General features: G+C 40.2%; 1 protein-coding gene across 1 annotated transcript; it reads right to left on the bottom strand.

The window, feature by feature from the left end:
• Positions 1-12,990: 12,990 nt before the first annotated feature.
• On the bottom strand, positions 12,991-16,937 carry LOC119216633 (clumping factor A-like). The gene is made up of 8 exons (XM_037469661.2): positions 16,584-16,937; positions 16,084-16,170; positions 15,853-15,966; positions 15,355-15,435; positions 14,553-14,621; positions 14,222-14,356; positions 13,389-13,499; positions 12,991-13,104 (listed from the first exon to the last, which is right to left on the bottom strand). The coding sequence occupies exons 1-8, from the start codon at positions 16,903-16,905 to the stop codon at positions 13,013-13,015; spliced, it is 1,011 nt and encodes a 336-aa protein (XP_037325558.2). The 5' UTR covers positions 16,906-16,937; the 3' UTR covers positions 12,991-13,012.
• Between the last annotated feature and the right edge of the window lie 2,175 nt (positions 16,938-19,112).

The following is a 19,112-nucleotide window of genomic DNA, read 5'->3' as shown; positions in this document are numbered from 1 at the left end:
GCTGTGTTTATACAATGATTTATTGCATTGAGGACATTGCGTTCAGTGAAAGTTATTGTTTTAGTTTCGGATACAAGGTCATTCAGGGTTGTGGATCCAAACAAGAGGGTTGCATGTGTTTAGAGTGTTGAGAAAAGGCTTGTGCAGAGTAGGACAGCACTAAAGAGTTCTTATATTTTGCATTTTTACTGTATACATGGTGCACATTAATACGTAGATGTTGCACATTATTAATTCAATATTAAACACCAAACATAAAAAGAACATAGGTATTCCACACTTTATAAAACATTTAGCCCTATTCTTGACAGAGCAATTTTTAATACCATCTCATTATACTGTAATATATAATATATTGGACACCCCCCGTCTCAATGCATTCCTATACATAGTTGCAAAAGAAAAACATCTTAGATAAAGAACTAGAGAAAGTTTGAACCACAATAATAATTGGTTACAGAGGAGAAAACAAAGGGTAGCAAACCTTCAGAAGGTGTGTGGTAGGAGAGAGCTTTTGGGGGATTTGTGTGTTGGCTGCAGCAGCCATTAGAGTGTGTCTGTGTGTGTGTGTGTGTGTGTGTGTGTGTCTGGAGATGACAGTGCTAGAGATTCCAGATGTGGAGTGGGCAACCTGCCTGTTGAGACCCAAACACACGATGGAGATTAATCAAGGCCGGGGGAATCTCTACAGCAATCCGAGGAGGGAGGTGAGTCTCTGCGTGTGTTTATTTGTGGGAGGACGGGTGCTTTTTTTAAACATCAGCTTTTGTGTGTGCACCAAATTCCTGTTTAAAGGGGGCACTTTGAGTCTTTGCCAAGTCTGTTGATTTTTGTTCCACTGCCTATGAAATGAATTCAACCCTTACCTCTATTGATGATGCCCTTTGGAAAGAGACTAATACTAACTTTATTATGGGAACCATGTAGTCATCCTGGCATGCACACTGTATTTACAGTACTACCAATCAACGCAAGTATGATATTTTCCCCTTTAATTTCAATCTGATTATAAATCAGCACATGTGTATATACAATAATCACTCGGTCAAAACACATTTACCACATCCCTAATGATGGCTTTCAGATTCAAAGTCTTGCTGATGGAACTTGTGAGGTGTCAGAAGCATCAAAATGGGTTTGCAGCCTTTCATGGAAGACTTACAGACTTTGCTATAATCTCAAGGGGTTGGTGCAATTTAAAACTCATGCTATTGCCCTCCACTATCAGTTGAGGGCTTTGGTAGGTTAATGGCATTTCACTAACTTTATCTTAATGCTTTTTTCAGTCTTTGATTCACGCCCCATTGCACTCTTTTGCAGCACTTCCGAACTATCTGACGGGACATCACGTCCTGGCGTTTATCAATTAATTGCACACTGCTCCTGGGTGCCATTGTGAGCCATTTAGATTTTTTTTTCTTCTTCAGTAAATGAGTGATGCATGTCTTCTCTGAGGTTCCCTAGATAGAGCAGAGTAATTACTCACAGGCAAAGCTCTGGCCAAATCCTTCAGGTCCTGTGGCAACCTGATGTGACACTAGTGGTCATACAGGGACAATTGCCACTTCAACAGAAGTATGGGGAGGGGATTTTGTATTAAGTTTATCTGAAACCCCATACAGACGGACTCCATACAAAAAAGCCCCTTATCCCCTGTGTGATGGTCAAATTAAATTAATAAATTAATGAAGATTGTAGGTACTATGTCAATGTTTTACTTTTGTATTTTGCATGTATATTGATTAAATATGTGTTGCTATGCATATACTTTTGGCTTGGATGGAGCCGGTCTAGTTGTTACCCCCTGCTGCCAGTTTGTATAGGATACAAGATTCAACTTGACTGCACTAATCTATTTTATTTTGAGAAATGACTGGATTTTCTCCCAATAACATATTCTTCTTCCTCTATTATATTTTGGTTCTGCGTGACACAAAGAGAAACGCAAAGGTCTGCGGAAAATGTAACCGACACAACCGTTTGTTTTGGTCTGAGATGCTGAGACAACTAATGTTTCTGATTGTTGTATGTGGAAATTTGAAGGTGGAACGTTTTAAGGAAGTTTCGCATTGGCACTTTATGCCAATGCAAAACAGGCACATTATGGCACATTATGATACAAATGTTAATCTTAGTCGGAGTCGTGTTGTTGGGATATCACGGAAAACACGGCCATAAAATGTTATAGCTTGGGGTCAGAAAACTGTATGCTTCTATTATCATCCCAGTAGTCATTGTGGATGACCATTTAGAGGAGATCTTGAGTAGTAGCATGGTTAGTAAAAGTAGGCTGATTTTACAAAATCCAGGTAGACCAGACTAAATCCCTTTTTGGATTGGTTTGCCCTCCTCGCTGCTTACATCTGAGCTGCTTTAAATGCAGATGATATTCATGATGGCCCAAGGTAGAGTGCATTTCAGCTCTTTTAAAAAAAATAAAATTGGTCTGGAACAGTAAATACATGTCGGGGATGGAAAATGTTTGAGGGAGATGAGCAGGTCTCCGTAGTCCTGTGGAATGTTTCATCTGGCAATCAGCTTGATGAGGCCTCCAGTTTTGTTTTTCAACTTTTTCTGCCAACCCGTAAATACTTGGTGCTGAAAGTTAAATGATGCACATGTGAATGCACATATGAAATAATTTTACAGCTGATAACAATTACAGTCCTGAGCCGAAATTAATAGCAAATACACAGGAGCGTGTAACGCAAATACAACCATGTCTTGATTGTAAATGTTTGAATTCATACGTACTCTACTACCGTCTTTGCCCTTTTGTGTGCTGGTTCCATGACGCAACATCATTCAACTCTAAAAAGCACAAGATTATTGTGATTACGTGGATGCGCTCTCCCACCCAAATTAGGAGCATTACATTTGTGACCCCTAAAATGAGGGCGCAGCTATCTCTTAGCAACTTGTAGCAGCAATACAAACCTCTAGTCAAAGAGGCTCACACTGGTTTATTAGTTGGGAATGTGCTTTTACTTTAATCCGCTGCACAATTAACATTTCCATAAGCTGTAGGAAAATATGTGACGGTGCCAAGCAGATGGTAGAGATTGATTATTCAGTGCATGTAGATAGAAGTCTAAAGTCCATCCTGAAATGTTGTTGCTAGTGCCAAAGCTTATTTGTTTACTAAAAAAAGGCTCCGAACTGATTCAAGATATGATCACAGCATTGATTGTTACATAAAAACATACATGTGCATGCAGTATCCATTTAAGAAAATGCAGACAGTTGATTTCATAGGCCTTTGATTTGTTTACTTTCCTGTGACAATCCATAATATAAATTAGATAAATTCTTTTTCAGAAACAGCTAAATAGTGGTTTTCTGAGATTCCTTCAGAAGTGAATTATGCAATGTGCCCTATTCCTTAACTCCCAGTCGGTGAAAACCCATGGCGATTAGTCCTTTGCCCCCGTAGGCAACATTTTGGAAGGGTCCAAAATCCGGGGGCCATGGAGTTCAAACAGGCACCAGACCCCAAGTTCCCCAAAGGAGACTTGGGACTCATTGGCTCTGCATTTCCTCAGCTTCCTTGACGGTGTTGGAGGCCGTCATAAGCATGTCATATCAATGAAGGAACCTCAGAGGCGAGTAGAAGCAGGTTCATGGCGTCATCACAAGAGAGCAGTGGTCCTTAGCATAAAAACAAAAAACAAAGGGGGGGGGTCGTATGTGGGAAGTCTGGGAAACACAAAGGTTTCTTTGTGTTTACTTGTTAATGACGAAGCAGCAAGAAAGGACATGGTGGCCAACAATCATCCAAACATTCACATTGTAGTTCTTGCATTATAATTCACAGCGAATCAGGTCCTGGTCGGTGTCTTGCTCAGTGATACTAGGATAAGATGGTTGGATGCCAATGGTCACATTGATTTTTGCAGAAATGTAGTTGTTGTCATGTGTATTGTTAGAACAGTGGACCGTTATTTTACTGTCATTTGTTTGGTTCTTGGTTGTAAGTATTTTAATCTTCTCATTAGTTACCTTTACCCAACCTTCTCAAATGTTATGAAAAGGCTAAAAGGGGTCACTTCGATTAAAGATGAAATTTCTGTGTGTTCACAGGCAGAGTATTCTGTTCTGCTGTGTTGTTTGTGCTTAAGAGGCTTAGCCATCACCATCAGCCTGTGTCGGCCTCATGTGCTCTTTGCTTCTCCCTTTGGTGTTTGTCCTTCCTGACCACCTATCAACAAACAGTGAGATAATGTAACTTAATACAATGTGCACTAATACAAGGGATTCATCCACTTGGAGAGAATCCGGAAGATGTTTTTTCTTGCTCTTGGGGTGCATGATGATTAATGGGTGAAGCAGATTTTATCTACTTTATTAACTTCTCTCGCTCCTTGACTCTTTTGCTCTCTCTTCATCTTCCTCTCACAGATTCCCTGTCTTACCTCACCTAATGAGGCTGTGCCTCAAACCTTTGCTTTCAACCCTGTCGTTTTATTTTTTTTCAAAATAGCTCCCCTGGTGATGCATGTTTCTTAAATAAACTCCATCTTCAAGATGCTTATTTTCCTTAAATCTCCCACTGTGTTTCTGTCAGAGCACTTAACGATTTTCCCTGTCAAGGCATTGAGGCTTAATAGCAGTTAGGTATAAATAATTGTCACATATATTGGAAGCCACCAGACGAAACACATTTTTTTTCATTAAAGCCAATTACTTTGTCTGTCAGAAAATGAATGCCCCATGGAATTATTGGTGAAGTGCTGCTATGATCAGTGTTGAATTTAAATTCTTCGTGTAACAGTCAACGTTAAAGTTAACAAAAGCAAAATATGCATGTTCATGGTGTGTAATAATTCTGATAAAACACATACAGGTAATACCTGATGCCTTTAACATCAGCAGCACGCGGGTGTGTTGAAGTGCCACAACTGGAGGTGACGCCTCAGGATAGTCACTGCCCTTTTCCCCAGCGTTAATTCAAGCCAATAGCAGCAATTTCACATACATTCACTCCCCTCATAGGCACATCCAGACTACTTTAGCATCACTACTTCACACAATAAAGGGCGGCATTACACTTTAGGATTATGGAGTGGGAGGTTTTTTTTGGGGGGATCAGTGTTAGAACTTGAATTCCCACTTAAGCTTGAATATGTCAAAATGGTGATACTTGCATATCCTAGACTTAGACTGTTTCATATGATACCGTTGGACATGTCTTGACGGTCTGAATCCTGTCCATCTCATACCATAAGTCGGATGAAATAAATGTTGAGTCGGTTGCAAATAAAGTATTTGGTTCATCTCCACATGCTGGCGTGTGGAGTCACTCTCACTACCTCCGGAACACATGCTTGCTCTCCCTTTCTCTACCTCCGTCTCTCTCGCTGTGTGAGTCTCTCTGTCTCCCCAGTTTTTTGTCTTTGGTTACAGGGTAACTGGAGCCGTGTTAGTGTGTGGCGTTCCTCAATCCCCCAAAGGACTTCAGCGTCATGTTATGGTTTCCATCAGTCTTGTGCAGAGCGGAGAAGAAAGTATGTGTGCGTCTCATGTGTTTCTGTGTTTCCTATTCAAGTTCATGCTGGCAAAGAGTTGCCCATAAATTCTTCATCAAGATGATTCAGTCAAAATCCGAGATGGAGGATGTGCTTAAAGAATGTTACAAGTCAACCGTCTGAATGGTTTTGCACCAAACTATTTCAACATCAAATATGACCCCTTTAAATCATTGTTGTCTCTCTACTTATTTTAAATATCTAACATCTTCCTCCTCATTTTTTTTTTACATTCATATGGAGAGATAATGCATATTTTGTGAAAACAAAGTCTGTTGTTCAGGCTGTGGCCTTAAACTTTATACGGTCAATGGTACATTACGAAAGGAATGCTTTTCACTGCTGACTTCCACCTCTGACCATTAGAGTCATACAGTGGATGTTGGAGCCTTTAAGTCAACACCAATAAAGCATGAGTAGGTGATGAAAAAACAAACAAAACTGCACTTTGGCCTGTGCTTTCAATATGCTGCTGGACGAAAGATGTGGTGGGCCTCACACATGTGGGAAAATGACTACTTCTACCTTTGTTTATCAAGGGGTTTTAAAAGATCAGGGGGACCAGAGAAGGTGCTTTCCGTTTCACTTACCAACCAACCCTTTACTTCCTTAAATTGCAAAAGGGGGCCTAGATCAATCCCTCGCTGCTCCAGTTTGCCTGTCAAAGTGTACTCGGGTAAAACATTGAAGCCCAAGATTAGCTTTGATTTTCATCTGTAAATGTAAATGTGTGAAAGCAATGATCTTCATTTGCGGAGAAATAAACCATTCATTAATTTGTTTCTTTCATCAATGTTATCATTATTGCTATTATCAAAATAAAGTAATGATTTTCTGTTATTGCTAAACACTTGAAACACGTGATCTTGAATCACCTGTGACCTTGGGTGTCACATGACCTGCATGACGTCCAAGGCTGCAGCCGCCGTGGCCCCGACAGACAGCAGTGTGGCCGGCTTTGTTGTGGTCATCGTTGACAAATCAAAGTTCCCTGTTAAGTCTGCAGTTTGCAAGGTCATGGGCTTGATTGAGGTCTTTTTCTCATAGGATTAAGAGAGCAGAACAACCTACTTATTTTTCAAAAAGGATGGCGTGCTAATCCGAAAGCTCCCTCTGTGATCTCTTGACCACAATTTTGGGGTTGAGGTAGCGGGCCACTGAATTGCCCTTGGAAAAAAATAAATGTAACCCCTGGATTCCATGTGCAAACCACCATTTACCCAGATGAAAACTATTGCTTCGGTATGGTGAAGCTGACTCTTCAGAAGTACTTGAACAATAGCCATATATTGCATACTTTTTATTTCCATCTACTGATTATGAACAAGAATACTGCAATAACTTTGACGAATATAGGGCACACATTGGGATACAATGAGGCAAGATAACATTTAAAAAAAACTATACCCTGTAGCAACATGACTGAATATTATAACTTGCTCAATTGCTGATAATTAATAGTTAATCAACAATACATACTTTAAAGGCAGTTAAACAGTTAAATAAACACAAAATATGCTTTTCCTCGCATTGAATTATGGAATGTGCATTGGCTATTACTATTATTATTATATGTAGGTAGTGCTGTGCTCTTTTAATCTTTATATTAAAACAGTGGTTAGCGCGTCATCCATCAATCAGAGCATGGGGTGGTCCAATCCTCGGTTCCTCTTGTCCATATTGATGTGTCCTTAGAGAAGATGATTTACCCAAAAATGTATCCTGTAGTCTGTGCCTGTGATGTGTGAATGTTAGTAGGTTCTGATGAGCGGGTCGCCACTGACGGCACAAGGAAATTCAACCTGTTAGCCTCTCAGTAATGGCTCTGCTCCATTTAGGTGGGCCAGCGAGCATTATCATAGCATACGTCTACTCTAAGTAGACTGCAGCCACTATGGATCAAATTATCTGTGAGCAAAGACTGTTGTCTTTCATAACTGTTAAAAATCGGGCTTAAAACACGCTCACAACACCCATAAACCATTAAAGCTAATTATTCTAGCAGTAAGTCACTGCCATGGTGCACTAATGCAAGTTTATACAAGAGTTCTCATCTATCTTCCAACATCCAGATGAACAGGAGTGGATTGGGTGACTGAATATACACAGTGTCAGTGGAGATCTGAGCAGATGCATTATCTATTGTCATATTGCTATAATTTATGAGTGACAGCAGAGATATGATAAGAGATGTGACAGAGTAAATCGAATTCCAAAGGTCACTGGCAAGGTCTAGGAGAGGGGTTCATTATAGTAGATTTTATCGATGACCTTCAATCCTGTCTGTGTGCGTATGTGTCTTTGTGTGCGTGTGGTAAATACAAGCCGGGACAGTGAGTGAGCACAGAAGGAGCAACAGAAAAAAATAAAATAACCCCACCGTATGTGGATACTGAACTGTCTGAACTGCTATGATGTTTCCTTGTTGAATGAACATATGCGTCCTTTCTGTGGGCCTTCGCGTGTTTGGTTGTAGGTGTCTCCGGGTACTGGGCAGACAGCCACAACCGCGTGGTTAGCAATGCGGTGGTTGCGTACGTGTGTGTGTGTGCCTGTGCTGTGTTTTCCTGAGATGGATAGAGGAACGGATTTGGACCTCTGGTGGAGGGAAGCCCAATTCCTTCTCCATCTACTGGCCTTGATTCCCGCAGCTTGCAAGTGTGACTGCAATTTGCGCGCTGTCTTCATGTTCAAATTTATGACCTCTCCTGGCTTCGCTGAACAAAAGAGGGAATTGAAGGCAAAAGGATCCATTGGGCCCCGTCAAGCCCAGTTCCTCTGAGCGCCACTTAATTGATGCCAGATCTTCAGGGCCGGTCCTGGATGTATCAGGAGGAGGAGGTGGATCACTGCAGAGTAACATACTCCATACGTTCATGATGGGGAATTAAGCGCTGGCATGAAAATCTCAGAGCCCATCCTCCCTTCTAAGCACTGGAGCTACACAGTCTTGGCCAGCTGCATGGAGACAATCACACTGGTAATGCGTGTGTGTGTGTGTGTGTGAGTCTTAGCGAGGGGTTTCTCACAAGTGTCAGTGCCTCACTGTGGCGTGAGTAAGTAGGGTGTTGACCCCATCTATCCCTGGAGAGCATATGGATGCAATCACGCAGGGTAAGAGAGAAGGAAAGAGAAAAATTATAAGAAGAAAAGAAAAAGAAAGAGGGAAGGGAAACTGAGAAACCAAGAAAGAGAGAGAGAGAGAGAGAGAGAGAGAGAGAGAGAGAGAGAGAGAGAGAATAAGCAATAAATTGGCGCCTGGCTTGTGTAGATGGGAGACAGAAAATCTACCTAATTCCTTGTTCTTCCCTTTAAGGATTTGCCAGTGATGGGTTTTGGTTAAGTCAAGCCAGTGGTTTCCTCAACCGCTCTTGTTAAGAAGGCGATGGATGATTGCGGTCACTTTGATTCTACTTTTTGGACATGGCCAGTAGCTACGAAGCAAAGCACTAGCACAATCCCCTCGTTGTTTAAAATAATAGGAAAAAATAGATGTGCATGTCATGTGTATTGTGTTTTCACAGTGAGAGCGGCAGTGAAGAATGAGAGAAGCATTCTTGACAACACTTCGAGTATAATGAAAATGATTGCCCTCAAATGATAAGCCATTTCGCTGCAATTATTAATACATGAATTCACGGCAGCCATCATTTCTAATCCGGACTCTTTCTGGCATGTTGTCACACATGCAGCGGCCTCCATCCCTCCAGTGGGTTTCTCTTCATTTAGTTTAATAAACATCTCAGCGCTCTCAGAGTCCATTACTTGCAATTTACTTCTCCCCGCGGCATGTGGACGCTGGCAATTCTCACCTCGCACGCTTGCTTGTTTTAAGCTGTGGGCTTTGCACTTCTGCACCAGAAAGAGAGAAGTTGTTAAAGTGACTGGTTAAGTAATCATCAGAGAGATACGTTAATTAGCGTATCAGTGTAAACATACTTAATGCCAGTTGGGCTTCAAGTTGATTTCTGCTACATTAGCCAATACAACCCCTCCTGCCCCCCACATTAAACACTGCAAATGATGGTCTTTGGACATGCCACATGTTTAAAAAAAGTTTTGATTTTTTCACTATTTTAAGGATTATCAATCAACACCATGAGCTAATTTGTCAGCAAACATAAGCTTTAACAAGATCTGGCTCTGAGTCACTTGAATCGGGATAGGATACCTGAAATCACCTCCATCTCCCTCATCATCACTCGATGATTCTTTGTGTAAAGGGAGTCAGAATGCGCAGAACACCCTCACACTCAGTTGGAGATTCCTCCATTCCTTGGAGATTTATTTTGTTCAACCCAAAATGAAAAATAAGCCTGAGGGAGCTTTACAGTCTGTAAACATGCAACATCCCAAAACCATCACATCGGCACAGGTAAAGCTCCCTTCAACTGGGCAAAACCTGAGGGAGAACAGCGGAGGAATAGGTGTGTACAGAAAGAACAACTTAAAGATGCACAGCACGTTAGATTCCTACAACAGAAATGATTCAAATATTCAGAGTAGTACGCCAGGTGTAAGGCAGGACAACTGCAGGGACAACCTCCATCAGATGTAACCTCCATCCACAGGAATCTGTGAGGAGGGAAGAACCATGACTTTAGGAAAAAGGCAAAGTTTGTAATTTGGATTTATGATGACAGTAATAATAAAGTGACTAATAAAAATAATGATACATTACATTACAACAGCAGCAGGTGTGTTAGAAGATTTTTCTTAATCAGTTTGTAGTTATTTTGATTATATAATGGATTATTTCTTTTGAGTTCACACAGTACAATATCAAAATATTGTACTGTGTGAACTTTTTGGAATTCTGTTGGAACTATTGTTGGAACTATTGTTCTCTCATTAACTGTCCCTCTTGATTCAAGGTGCTGAGGGCCACACTGGTGAACCTTTTTGGTGATGGTGTCCCCTCGTGTGTAGTGTCTCATTCACTCCCTTTCTTTTTTGCTTTGCCCTTGTGTGTGTTTGGAGTGTTAAAAGTGGATTGTGGTGCTCCCGATTTAAGTTTATACCTTCACCCCTCCTCTCACTCACCTTGAGCATGAAGGCCTCGGCCCTGGAAAACACGGAAATCTTTACCAATAAGGTAACCTTTTTTTAAGAGTAACTATTTTAATTGTGATCAAAATAAACTTTTGTATCTCTTTTTGGAAACCAGTCTCTCGCCTGCTCAGTGTAACGACCTTGTGTTGTCCTTTGTTAAGATTTAGAAATTTACTTTATTCATAGATTTCTGTTCCTTTTCCCTCGGTTACTTCCTGGGTTGGCGTTCCTGGTTTCTTTTTGTTCCCTTTTTCCTAAGTAAAATATAAACGATCGGGGCAAATTATCAAGAAATTTACCCTTTTCTAGTACGTTGATGTTTCACACACTTTTTGGCCGGTTGAAAGGACGTTGAAATTAAGTCATAGACGTTCAGACCTCATTTCAACCCAGTTTCAACCAACCAACTTGTGCTCACTGGGGAGAGAGAAATATGCGCATTTTCGAGTCGGAAATGTCAGCTAAAGATGGAAATCAAGGTTCGTTTTACACTCAGCTGAAGTTGGTCCAGTTTGTTGCTCAGTGAGCGCACGTTGGAGTGAGAACCACAAACAACGAGCCATGAGACCGATCCATTGACAGTGTGTTGCCTTTTAGGCATTAGGCTTTTATTTTGTACAAGCTTTTATTTTGAAATGGTTTCCTGCCTTAGGAGTTCCAGGCGTTAGTTTCCTGTTAGTGGTTAGAGGAAAATGGTGGAATCCATCAACATGCTTTCGTCATCCATTGCAATCCACATCGTAAATGCTGCAGAGGCAATGTCTTTTCACTCTTCTGTCTGTGACATGATATAAAGAGCCACAGTAAACAGCTTGAGAAGCTTACTACGACTCAACTCGTCATTTGCAGGAAGAGTTTAGCTAGTTGAATAGCTGCGGTTGCTACACCGTAGTGAAGACAACATAGACAGGGTTCATAAAAGAAGAACATACATTTTACATATTTTCTGCTGTGGTTCTCAATATTGGGGGGACACGACCCCCCCCCAAGAAAGTGAGTAAACACTTGAATACTAAAATATTAGCAATCCAACTTGCATTTGTCTTTTATATACAAACCCTCATTAACTCAAGAACATTGTAGTTTAACGGAAGTCAAAAAGTAATAAAAAAAACAGAATGATGATTATTTGTGGTCGAAGGAACAGAGAAATGGATTTAGTTTAGATTTTATTTATTTATTTAACATTTATATTCATTGTTAAATTCTGTGCTGATAAATTGAATAGTCAGCTGTTTCGGAGTCACGTGTGGTCCTCATGAAGTCTTGGTAATCCACAGTTAGAGGAGGAGAAGAAAGCTGAGGATCGTCATCGGGATGCAAAGTGAACGTAATACAATATTTATACTATCAGTGTATAATTATGTATATATATTGTTGGGTTCTGAAGCCCCTCAAAGGAGATCACACTACAATGAATCATATTTATATGCTCTTATGGTTTATCACAGTTTATCTGGTGCAATACTTTGCCACATTCGGCTGTCTTGCATCCAATTGCTTAACTAATACCTGACAGGAGAAAAAACTCCCATCAAAAACCCTCTTTCGGAAAAAAGATGGGAGAAATCCATAAAGGACGGCAATTAACTTCCGTCCCCAGGTTTTAACATTACATCATGACAGGATGTTAATGTGTACAGTATTTATATGATTTACATTACTTTAAAATTGTTATTGACTATAATTCACATTCACTTCATTTAACTTACAAATGTAATATCTACTATCTAACATCACACAAACTACAATTCTACACTAAACATTGATACATGTAACATACTTCAAACAATATATATATATATATATATATATATATGCAGTAATCAGCAGTTAGAGGAGCAGAAAGCTGAGGATTGTCATCGGGATTCAAAGTGAACGTAATACAATATTTATACTATCAGTATACATGTGTGCATGTATATATATATATATATATATGTGTGTGTGTGCATATGTATATATATATATATATGTGTGTGCATATATATATATATATATATATATATATATATGTGTGTGTGTGTGCATATGTACATATATATGGGGTTGATATATATATATATATATATATATATATATATATATATATATATATATATATAAATATGTGTGTGTGCATATATATACATGTATATATATATGTGTATGTATATTGTGTATATGTGAATTTATATATATATATATATGTGTGTCTAAATGTGGGAAAGTGGGAATAAGGTATTTATATTTATATATATTTATGTATATTTGTCTGTATCTAAATGTTAGTGGGAATAAGTGTATTTATATATATATATATATGTATATTTGTGTGTATATAAATGTTAGTGGATATCAGTGTATTTATATATATACATATATATCTGTATATATGTAAAGTATTTTAGTGCATCCCTAAGTAATTTTAGCTATAGGTTTGCAGTCTTTTCCGATCATCTAAGCCATGGGTGATTCTTGAGCTGCTCCAGCGTTGGGCCTGTGAAAGGGTTGAATTTCAGGCAAATCTGGAGGAAGTCCTTAAAGTCTGGAGAGACAAGGAGAAGAAAGGTGAGGACCATCCTCAGAAAGTTAAATAAAAAGGAGCAGATTTGTGTCTCTTGACATGTTTGTGTGTAATGCTCTTAGATTTGGAGATCCTGAAATCCCAGAAAGAACGTTAGGTAGGTTGTCGGCTCTTAATTCTCCTGCAGATCCCAACATCTTGTTTTAATACATTTGTGAGTGACGAGGACTATATGTCACCTAAACTCTACCCACCCTACGATGGTAATAGCAATTTTAATTTAATGAATGCCTAAAACTACTAACTTTGTTTGTTCTCCTCCTCACTGTACCCAATGACCCGCCTCTTCTTGCCCATCGGTTCGTCCTCAGCAGCGGTGATCTTTCTCTTGACAGCTCTCATGCCGATGCACCTTCCTACAGACGAGCATGAAGGAATAAACAAAAAGTTAGTTTGTCTTTTCTGCTCAGCTGAATCTTCTTTAAAGGAGTATTTTATCACTTTGAACAGATCCTCCCAAAAAGCCCAATACGCGAGAAAACCCCCCAACAACTCTGCAGAATAATAGTTCTAAATTTCAATTTTATTTACAATTTAACTTCACATGTGTATCTTCTAAATATCGCCCAACATTGTACCTTGGTAGTTTTTTATTTGAACTTTCTGGGATTACAATGTCGGTGTAGGTTTTGTAATAAGGCAGATATTATGGTCTCAGGTTTTAACATATCAGTAAAACAAATGACAAAACCACCGTTGAAATAATATGAGAGATATTTAAAATCCTGAGGGAAAACCATTGCAACTGTAGGAATCAGAGGTTTACTCAAAGGTTTACTCGAGGTACCCAGCCTTCTCCACCTGACAAGTCCAATGAACCATCAACACCAGTTAATGCAGACGTATGTCTGGATTCCTCACTTACCTTCAGCTGTTTTGACGCTTACGGGTACGTTGTTGGCTTTGTTGTGGCCGAAATACGGTAAATACGATAACTATCCTCTTGCAGATCTAAGAATGTCGTTTTAATACATTTGTGGGAGACCACGACTATATGTCACCTAAACTCTATCCACTCTACGATGGTAATACCAATTTTTATTTGACACAGAACGTAATAAAGCATAAAACTACTGACTTTGTTTGGTTGTCTCCACGCTGTCTCGAGGGATGATGACCCGCCTCTTCTTCCTCATCAGTCCGTCCTCAGCAGCGGTGGCTTTCCTCTTGACAGCTCTCATGCCAACGACCACCACAGAGTCGCTGGAGCTTCCTACAGATGAGCAAAAAGAAATAAACAACAAGACAGTTTGTCTTTTCTGCTCGGCTGAATCGTCTTTAAAGGAGTATTTTATTACTTCTAACAGATCCTCCCAAAAAAGCCCAATATGGGAGAAATACCCCCAACAACTCTGCAGAATAATAGTTGTAAATTTCATGTGTGCTCATCGATTTACAAATCAGCTTACCATTGTCTGCTGAGGTGGACGCTGAATCATCATCAGAGTAATCGCTTTCTTCGTCGGATGTATTGTCATCTAGATGAGAAAAAACAGAAAGGAACATTCTTTCAACTGCATTGAAACTCTCCTCTTCGTATGATGAACTCTTGTCCGATGAGTACACTGTAAACAAATAACAGTTCTGAAATGTGAAATTTACAGTTAAAAAAACATCATGTAATGTCTAATGCGTTGACGCTGTCATTTTTACGTTGGGAGTTCTGGTAACCACAGCTGCCAGTATTTCACTGTATTTTCAACAAGAACATTTATTTTGTAGTGAACTAAAGTCACCAACTGCATTAAAACGGTCTTCTTTTATCCTTTCACACCTCAGACTCAAAAGAAACAGTAAGAAAACAGTCCCAACAGTAGGAATCAGAGGTTTACTCAAAGGTTTACTCGAGGTACCCAGCCTTCTCCACCTGACAAGTCCAATGAACCATCAACACCAGTTAACGCAGACGTCTGTCTGGATTCCTCACTTACCTTCAGCTGTTTTGACGCTTACGGGTACGTTCTCGGCTTTGCGGTGGCCGAAATACGGTAAATAACTATCCTCTTGCAGATCCCAAAATCTTGTTTTAATACATTTGTGAGTGACCGCGACTGTTTGTCACCTAAACTTTACCCACCCTACGATGGTAATACCAATTTTTATTTGACACTGAACGTAATATAAATATAGATATGAAGATAAATACACCACGTGTTTAGTGAAGTGATGTTGGGATGCATCTTCAGGAGCAGTTTCACAAAATCAGCTTACCAGTCTCTTCTGTGGTGGACGCTGAATCATCATCAGAGTTTTCGCTTTCTTCGTATGATGAACTCTCGTCCGATGAGTACACTGTAAACAAATAACAGTTCTGAACTGTGAAATTTACAGTTAAAAAAACATCATGTAATGTCTAATGCGTTGACGTTGTCATTTTTACGTTGGGAGTTCTGGCAACCACAGCTGCTCGTATTTCACTGTATTTTCAACAGATTATCTTTTACAGTGTATGTATTGTAATCTAGATGAGGAAAAACGTAAAAGAACATTCATTTTGTAGTGAACTAAAGTCACCAACTGCATTAAAACGGTCTTCTTTTATCCTTTCACGCCTCAGACTCAAAAGAAACAGTAAGAAAACGGTCCCAACTGTAGGAATCAGAGGTTTACTCAAAGGTTTACTCAAGGTACCCAGCCTTCTCCACCTGACAAGTCCAATAAACCATCAACACCAGTTAACGAAGACGTCTGTCTGGATTCCTCACTTACATGGAGCTTCTATAACTCTTGCAGGTTCGTTGTCGGCTTTGCGGGGGCGGAAATACGATAGCCATCCTCCTGCCTTGATGTCATTCCGTTCTTCATTGTTGGCCCCATACTCGCCTGCAGACCCAAACATGTTGTTTGAATACATTTGTGAGTGACACTGACTATATGTCACCTAAACTCTAACTGTCGATGGAAAGCATCTCCAACAGCTGTTTCACACAATCAGCTTACCATTGGTGGACGCTAAGTGACCCTCAGGGTTTTCGGCTGCCTCTTGAATCTCCTCTTCGTATGTTGAACTCTCGTCCGATGAGTACACTGTAAACAAATAACAGTTCTGAACTGTGAAATTTACAGTTAAAAAAACATAATGTAATGTCTAAGGCGTTGACGCTGTCATTTTTACGTTGGAGTTCTGGTAACCACAGCTGCCAGTATTTCACTGTATTTTCAACACATTATCTTTTACAGTGTATGTATTGTAATTTAGATGAAGAAAAACATAAAAGAACATTTATTTTGTAGTGAACTAAAGTCACCAAATGCATTAAAACGGTCTTTTATCCTTTCACGGCTCAGACTCAAAAGAAACAGTAAGAAAACGGTCCCAACTGTAGGATTCAGAGGTTTACTCAAAGGTTTACTCGAGATACCCAGCCTTCTCCACCTGACAAGTCCAATGAACCATCAACACCAGTTAACACAGACGTCTGTCTGGATTCCTCACTTACATGGAGCTTTTTTAACTCTTGCAGGTATGTTGTCGGCTTTGCCGAGGCGGAAATACGATAGCCATCCTCCTGCCTTGATGTCATCCAGTTCTTCATCGTCGGCCTCAGACTCGTCGGCCTCAGACTCGTCGGCCTCAGACTCGTCTGCCTCCTCAGACTCGTCTGCCTCTTCAGGCTCATCTGCCTCCTCAGGCTCGTCTGCCTCTTCAGGCTCATCTGCCTCCTCAGGCTCGTCTTCCTCCTCAGGCTCGTCTGCCTCCTCAGGCTCGTCTGCCTCTTCAGACTCGTCTGCCTCCTCAGACTCATCTGCAGACACAAACATGTTTTTTTTAATACATTTGTGAGTAACAGCGACTATATGTCACCTAAATCTACCCATCCTACGATGGTAATACCAATTTTAATTTGACACTGAAGTAAATAAAATCTAAAACTACTGACTTTTTTCGGTCTCCTCCTTGCTGTCCTCGTTGTCCTCTGTGACCAGCCTCAACGGTCCGCCCTCAGCAGCGATGACCTTCCTCTTGTCATCTCTCATGCCAACGACCTCCACAGAGGTGTTGCAGCTTCCTACACACAGGCAAAAAGAAATAAACAATAAAACAGTTTGTCTTTTCTGCTCGGCTAAATCTTCTTTAAAGGAGTATTTTATTACTTCTAACAGATCCTCCCAAAAAGCCCAATACGCGAGAAAACCCCCCAACAACTCTGCAGAATAATAGTTCTAAATTTCAATTTTATTTACAATTTAACTTCACATATGTATCTTCTTAAATTCACCCAACATCATACCTTGGTTGTTTTCTATTTTAACTTGCTGGGATTACAATGTCGGCATAGGTTTTGTAATAAGGCAGATATTATGGTCTCATGTTTTAACATATCAGTAAAATAAATGACAAAACCACCATTATAATATGGGAGAGATATTTAAAATCTTGAGGGAAAATCAATGCATCTGGACATATATCACTAGAAGGAAGAGGATTGAAGTTTATCTAGATAAATACACCAAGTGTTTAGTGAACTAATGATGGGAAGCATCTCCAGCAGCAGTTTCACACAATCAGCTTACCAGGTTCTGCTGAGGTGGACGCTGAATCATCATCAGAGTAATCGCTTTCTTCGTCCGATGTATTGTCATCTAGATGAGAAAAAACAGAAAGGAACATTTATTTTGTAGTGAACTAAAGTCACCGCACTGCATTAAAAAGGTCTTCTTTTATCCTTTCACGCCTCAGACTCAAAAGAAACAGTATAAAAACGGTCCCAACAGTAGGAATCAGAGGTTTACTCAAAGGTTTACTCGAGGTACCCAGCCTTCTCCACCTGACAAGTCCAATGAACCATCAACACCAGTTAACACAGACGTCTGTCTGGATTCCTCCCTTACCTTGAGCTGTTTTGACGATTGCTTCGTCGGCTTTGCGGTGCCTGAAAAACGCAGATATACTTGCCCACATGTTAAAAACTTCTGTGGGTGCAGTTTCAAGGCTGGCAACTAACTGACTGCCAGGGTGTGTTCTTATGTTGTGGAGAACAGAACATGCAACGTGGAATGTAGAACATGGAATGTGGAACCTGGAAGGTGTAACATGGAAGGTGGAAGATGGAAGGTGGTGAAACGTTCTTTTGCCCAAATTTGTTTCTCTGTAGTCACAGAGTGGTGGGGGGGGGGGGGGGGCAGCGGTCAGTCGGACACACGGTCAAAAAGAGAAAAAAAATAATAAATCACTGTTGGGGCTGATATTCAAACCTGAGTCTGTAGTGTGAATCCACCAACACTAGGCTATTGCCTTGCTGAAAAAGATCTTCAAAAAGTAAATAAAATGTAGGATCACCTCCGTTGAGTTAAGGCAAAGGATGACAGCTAATCACACCACTTTGCTACATTAAGAAATATTAACCTTTTAACTACACACGCTGTATGACCACCTGGCTGTCTTCCTGAAGAGAGCTTTGCTCTTATCAAGTGGATCATTTCTCTGTCCAGTCATGTCAGTCGCAGTGGGACATTTGACCAACTTGATTCATTTATTCATTTCATGCCTATTCTGCTGATATGCAGAATGAATAAGCACAGCTGTCTCAAAGCTGTGGTTTTGAATGAGTGCACCTGGATCAAAGCAGTTGCTGGGGATGCTTTATGAATACGTTTAGGGTGCGCTATTGAGGCAAAATACCATTAGGAAGCATTGAAATCATGAGCTAGCTACAACTTTATCTATGAATGTTTTCAAGATTAGTAAGGAGTGGTTTGTATAGCGTCTAGAACACATGTGTCAAACTCAAGGCCCGCGGGCCACATCCGGCCGTGAATTAATTATCTTTGGCCCGCATGATCAAATCTATTTACTTATAGTGCTGGCCCGCCGGTATATCGCACGTATCACCATAATACTACAAATCCTACAATGCACTCTCCGTGTGTCGTCCCGCATCCGCAAAACGAAACGAAAACACTCGTTTCTGTTTTTTTGTTTTAGATTCAAAGCGGTAAAATGGAAGTGGGCGGCCGTTTTCTCGTTC

Source organism: Pungitius pungitius, chromosome 7, assembly GCF_949316345.1.
Source record: "Pungitius pungitius chromosome 7, fPunPun2.1, whole genome shotgun sequence".
Lineage (NCBI taxonomy): Eukaryota > Metazoa > Chordata > Actinopteri > Perciformes > Gasterosteidae > Pungitius > Pungitius pungitius.
The sequence above is the reverse complement of the archived record's forward strand: the minus strand, read 5'-3'. Positions and strand labels throughout refer to the sequence as shown.

Bases quoted from the DNA above. Each gene is read 5' to 3' on its own strand.
- LOC119216633 (XM_037469661.2), bottom strand. From the start codon at position 16,905: ATGTTTGTGTCTGCAGATGAGTCTGAGGAGGCAGACGAGTCTGAAGAG. The intron at 16,171-16,583 runs GTAAGTGAGGAA...ATTTGTTTACAG, and splicing joins AAGAGTTAAAAAAGCTCCAT to TGTACTCATCGGACGAGAGT. The intron at 15,967-16,083 runs GTAAGCTGATTG...TTGGGTCTGCAG, and splicing joins TCACTTAGCGTCCACCAATG to GCGAGTATGGGGCCAACAAT.